We start from the raw sequence: 4,593 nt of genomic DNA on the forward strand, positions 1-4,593 counted from the left end.
GTTCTTCGTTTGAAGAATGAGGCAGTCCCCACCCTTGCTCTTCCACGACTGAGCCCACCGACACTGCTGCCCCGCCAGCAGGACGATTTCAGGCGCCAATCTGAGGTGAGTGAGAATAACAACAACCTAAAACTGCTACTAATGTCATGTAAGTAGAATTTCGATAGTGCACGTTGAAATAGATTGTAGTAGTGTCTCAAACAATGCGGGATCTGGCGTGTAAATAAACTATGCACTGGGTGAGGCTTGTGGCTGCGTGTGCTCCAAGCGGTGCGCCCCGCACTCGTTCACTTGACTTGGGCAGAGAAACAGCAGTCTGCATCCATCAGCTGCCTGGCAACTCTCTAACCCCGCTCAAACAGAGAGCTATGAACCGCATGAGACGGTGAGCTGACAGTTACACCGCTGTATATTATGACATGTGAACTTTTATAGCCTTTTGTAGCTAGCGGGAGTGGCTAATGCATCAGTCTGCACAACAAAGTTACGCTGAGACCGCGCGTAATTGTGCTTGAGACTGAGCACCAAACTAGTCTACATTTTCGCGATGACAGTAGCTTTCATATTTGACAACAGCTGCGCAAAACGTGAGAGCATCTACAAGCTAACCTATAAAGCTAACGGATAGCTATCATCTAATGTGTGGCTAAACTGACCGGGCAGGTGCCCGTGGCTCCGCGCGCGCTCGTGAGATATGTGATCGTGGTCAGTGAGGGGCGAGAGGGCTGACCACTCCAGGTGGACCGTATGGTTATTGGGTGCTCAGGTGCTGGGATCCATATGTTGCCTTACGTTCACTAATCTGCATTAGACAACAATTAAATGCACTCAGGAAATGTAACACATTACCCTTCTTCTGTAGTGTACATTTTAAAAATAATATGTATTTTTACGTTTTCAGCCAGTGACCAGAGAATTTGGCTGCCAGACTGATCCAGTCATTGTAAGGCATGCAAGTGTCCAGGCCAATGTGAAGCCGAGCAGGCGAAGCAAAGGTGATATCTCTTTTTATTGTTTATACAGTCATTTTATTTCTAAAAACACTCTGTTTTGTGTAAATGATAATTACAGCCATTTTTAACGTGTTTGTTTATTTTGTTTGTGTTTTGTACAGCTACTCAAGCCCGGACCGCTTACACAAGCGTCGGTTGTGGTACTGAGGACCTGATGGAAATCCCTCTTCCTGACAGTCCCAGAGCAGCCTCTACACCTTTAAAAAGGAGAAGGTGTGAGGTGTCAGCGTCTGACCCCAGCTTCCACATTGATGACAGTGCCAGCACTGTGAACTGTTCAAGGTAAAAAGGAATTCTAGCTTTTTAATAGAAAAAATATATACAGCGTCCTGGTTTTTTGAGGGATGAAATATCCTTTATTTTATATAGCATTCCCACTGAAGTCCCTCCACACAAGGACAAAAAATATATTGTTCACGAGGACCAACTGCTGGAGCTGTTCAGGCGATGTCCTGTCTGCACTGGTCGCTGTGCTGTGGACACCATCACAGTCGGCACACTGCTGCGGGTCACTCAACAGTGTCCTCGCTGCGAGTTCTCCAGTCAGTGGTCCAGTCAGCCCATGGTGAACAACATCCCAGCTGGAAACCTACAGCTCTGTGCTGCTGTGCTGTTCACCGGCTCATCATTTAGCCAGATTTCAAAGGTACAGCACAAATTATTTTGTTTGGATTTTGTTTCCATCTATTATCAGTTGATAACCTATTTTTTCCTTTTATAGTTCTTGAGGGCTTTCAATATTCAGGGACTGTCAGAGCAGTGCTTCTACAGGCATCAGGCAAAGCTCCTCATCCCTACGGTCAACTGGCAGTGGAAGCTGGAGCAGGAGGACCTCATCAGGGAGGCTCTTGAAAGCGGCTCTGTGTCACTGGGTGGGGACATGCGGGCAGATTCACCTGGTAAATACATTTCATTAACATTTATCAGAAGTATTAATTAAAAGTAAGCTAACGTACAACTTGCATTCGTGTAGGACATTCGGCCAAATATGGCAGTTACACGATGATGAATCTCAGTAATAACAAAGTCATTGACATCCAACTAGTCCAGGTAATGGAATTCAAGGAATGTTTCAATATGTAATTTGGGATCACTCTGTGCATTTCAGCACCTAATTTATTTTTTGTCTTATTAGAGCAATGAGGTTGGAAACAGCGTGCGCATGGAGAAGGAGGGCTTTGTGCGTAGTCTGACCATGCTGGAAGAGAGGGGTGTCAATGTGGAGGCCATTGTGACGGACCGACACACCGGCGTTCAGAAGTTTTTAAGGGAGGAAAAGAAGGAAATCAGGCACTACTTTGACCCATGGCACATGGGAAAGGGTATGCATTTGGGGAATGCTGTGTAATATTATGGTTATTCTGCATTTAGTAAATATGTATTTTAAACTCTAGGAATTGGGCAAAAAATTGATGAGCTCGCAAAGAGAAAGAGCACCCAGGACGCTGGCCAGTGGAGAAAAAGCGTGGTAAATCACCTCTATTGGGCAGCTTCGACTTCCTCCTCGGGACAAGAGGCTGTCGCTAAGTGGACGTCTGTGGCCAACCACATGCAGAATGTGCACACGCACGACAATGCCCTGTTTCCTCGGTGCCTACACGGGCCTCTGGTTGGGGAAGGGTCAAGAGTGTGGCTCAAACCAAGTAAGTTTTGCATTTGTTATCAGTAATACTGGCCCTTTACTCATTGTATTTTATGTACATTTCAAAAATGTAAGGTTGGCATTGTCATTCGAAACAAAAATTGCTTTACAATTATGTCATGGTAATTTACTCTGTAGGCACAGCAGCATGTGAGAGGCTCAGTGACATTGTGTTGGCTCCACGCTTTGTGAAGGATGTGGAGAAAATCAGCCCGGTGTACCACACGTCAACCCTTGAGGCCTTCCACAGCCTGATAATTAGGTTCTCCCCCAAAAGTGCAGGCTTCTCCTTCAGAGGAATGTTAGCAAGGTAATACATACATACATTTAAAAAAAAAAAAATGTTGTGTGAATCTGTACCTAAAAATGTTGTAGGTTGCAAATTGCTGCCCTGCACTACAATGAAAATGCTACAAGGTCACATGCTACAACACTTGAAGGTGTACTGCGGTATGCGATAGTGTACCCAAAGTACAAACGTGGCGACTACACCGTGCGAGCCTTGAAGACCAGAGCTACCTCAGGTATGTCACATTAAAAACAACACAACCAATGCTTTTACAAAGACAAATGTTTTGTGCTTTGTTTACAGTCTACATTGACCAACTAATGGCCCTGCTGTTTGAAAGTGTGGTTGAGGATCCTCTCCCATACCAGGAGCACACAGACAAAGTACCTGTGCCTGAACCACTCTGTGCACAATATGAGAGGCCAGACAAGCAGGAGGCTGTGAGCAGGCACAGGTCCAGATTTTTCAAGAGGACATAAGGTGAGCATGTTAAGTTTTGGCTTGATTATTTTGTGTGGCAAATATATTACGTAGATTACATGGCTAGTTTATAATGCTAGACTATAGTGCTAGTTTAGCAAATGTAGAATAAGTAAGGATTAAACAACAAGAAGCTGTGTATTACACAGGTTTAATGCACAACGCAGAGTCAGTTTTTTCAGATGATTTATCTAAAGCGACTTCCACAACAATAGTAGCTTAATTTTTAATCATTACTGTGGAAATTGCTGCAGTGGAGTGATATAGAAGATGATTTTCAGACGAACTGTGCGATTACAGGGAAATAATGCACCAGTTACCATTAGAATTCTCAGATGATTATGGATTGACTGTGGAATATGCATTATTATATTTTCAGACTGGCCTGGCAGTATGGAACAAAATCTTTTCAGAATGCAGACTGTGTTGCCTGAGAGCAGTGGCTAACCATGAACCAAAGTCCAGTGGATGAAAAAAGCCCGTGTATGAGTGGTTTTCTGGATTTTCCAGCTTGAGGTGTGTGCAAGACAGGACTGGCCACTCATTTGAACTGTCATAAGTACCTGTAGGTGAACACATCACAATATTGCTCGACTCGCATTAAAATTCTAACAAATGTAGCATAGGAGTATTGTATTTTACACCAGTAAGTGGGAGAATCGTTTTTAGTGTTGACCAATAAATGCATTTGTTGACACCTATCATTTTGTTTATATTACTATTTCCCCAAGTGGTTTATATTTCTTCTCATTGAAAACAGTTTTTTGCCTTATTGAGGACTATATTTTAAATGTAAATTAGAATGATGCTAACACATCTTGCACGCAAAAATGTATGCTGAGTTGTAACAGACTTTTCTTGTCCATGCAGAGTCAGAGGTGGAGAAAGAGGTGGAGAAAATGCATGCAAACCATTCTTCATGTCCACTGTATGTATCGGATCACACGGTGATGCATTTGATCAGTATATTGATGACAGACTTCCCTTTTAAAGTAATTCATGTCTTAGTGTGTGTTTTTTTTTTTTTATAACATTTCAATTCACATTTTCAGACGACCTCTCTATCGGGCAAAGAAAGAATGTTTCTGGAAATGGAGGCACATTGGACAAGGACAGTAGCCAACCACATATAGAACGATGGGAGTAAACATTGCAATATGAAGAATTCT

At 43.2% G+C, this 4,593-nt stretch overlaps 1 protein-coding gene and 1 long non-coding RNA gene across 2 annotated transcripts in view; both read left to right on the top strand.

Moving 5' to 3' along the window:
- LOC306981965 (uncharacterized protein) overlaps positions 1-2,361 on the top strand; it is a gene marked incomplete at both ends in the record, with an annotated part of 7,467 nt that extends 5,106 nt beyond the window's left edge. The window contains 3 exons of the mRNA XM_079581705.1: positions 1,759-1,912; positions 1,987-2,063; positions 2,149-2,361. Of these exons, the coding sequence (XP_079437831.1) occupies positions 1,759-1,912; positions 1,987-2,063; positions 2,149-2,361 (444 nt within the window). The remainder of the gene's footprint in view (positions 1-1,758; positions 1,913-1,986; positions 2,064-2,148) is intronic.
- A 565-nt stretch (positions 2,362-2,926) lies between these two features.
- On the top strand, positions 2,927-4,349 carry LOC306982240. Its single transcript, XR_013794183.1, has 4 exons — positions 2,927-2,965; positions 3,031-3,179; positions 3,248-3,432; positions 4,313-4,349. It is a non-coding gene; the product is annotated as an uncharacterized lncRNA (long non-coding RNA).
- The last annotated feature ends 244 nt before the right edge of the window (positions 4,350-4,593 follow it).

The sequence above is a fragment of the Gobius niger genome (assembly GCF_951799975.1).
Source record: "Gobius niger genome assembly, chromosome: 23".
Lineage (NCBI taxonomy): Eukaryota > Metazoa > Chordata > Actinopteri > Gobiiformes > Gobiidae > Gobius > Gobius niger.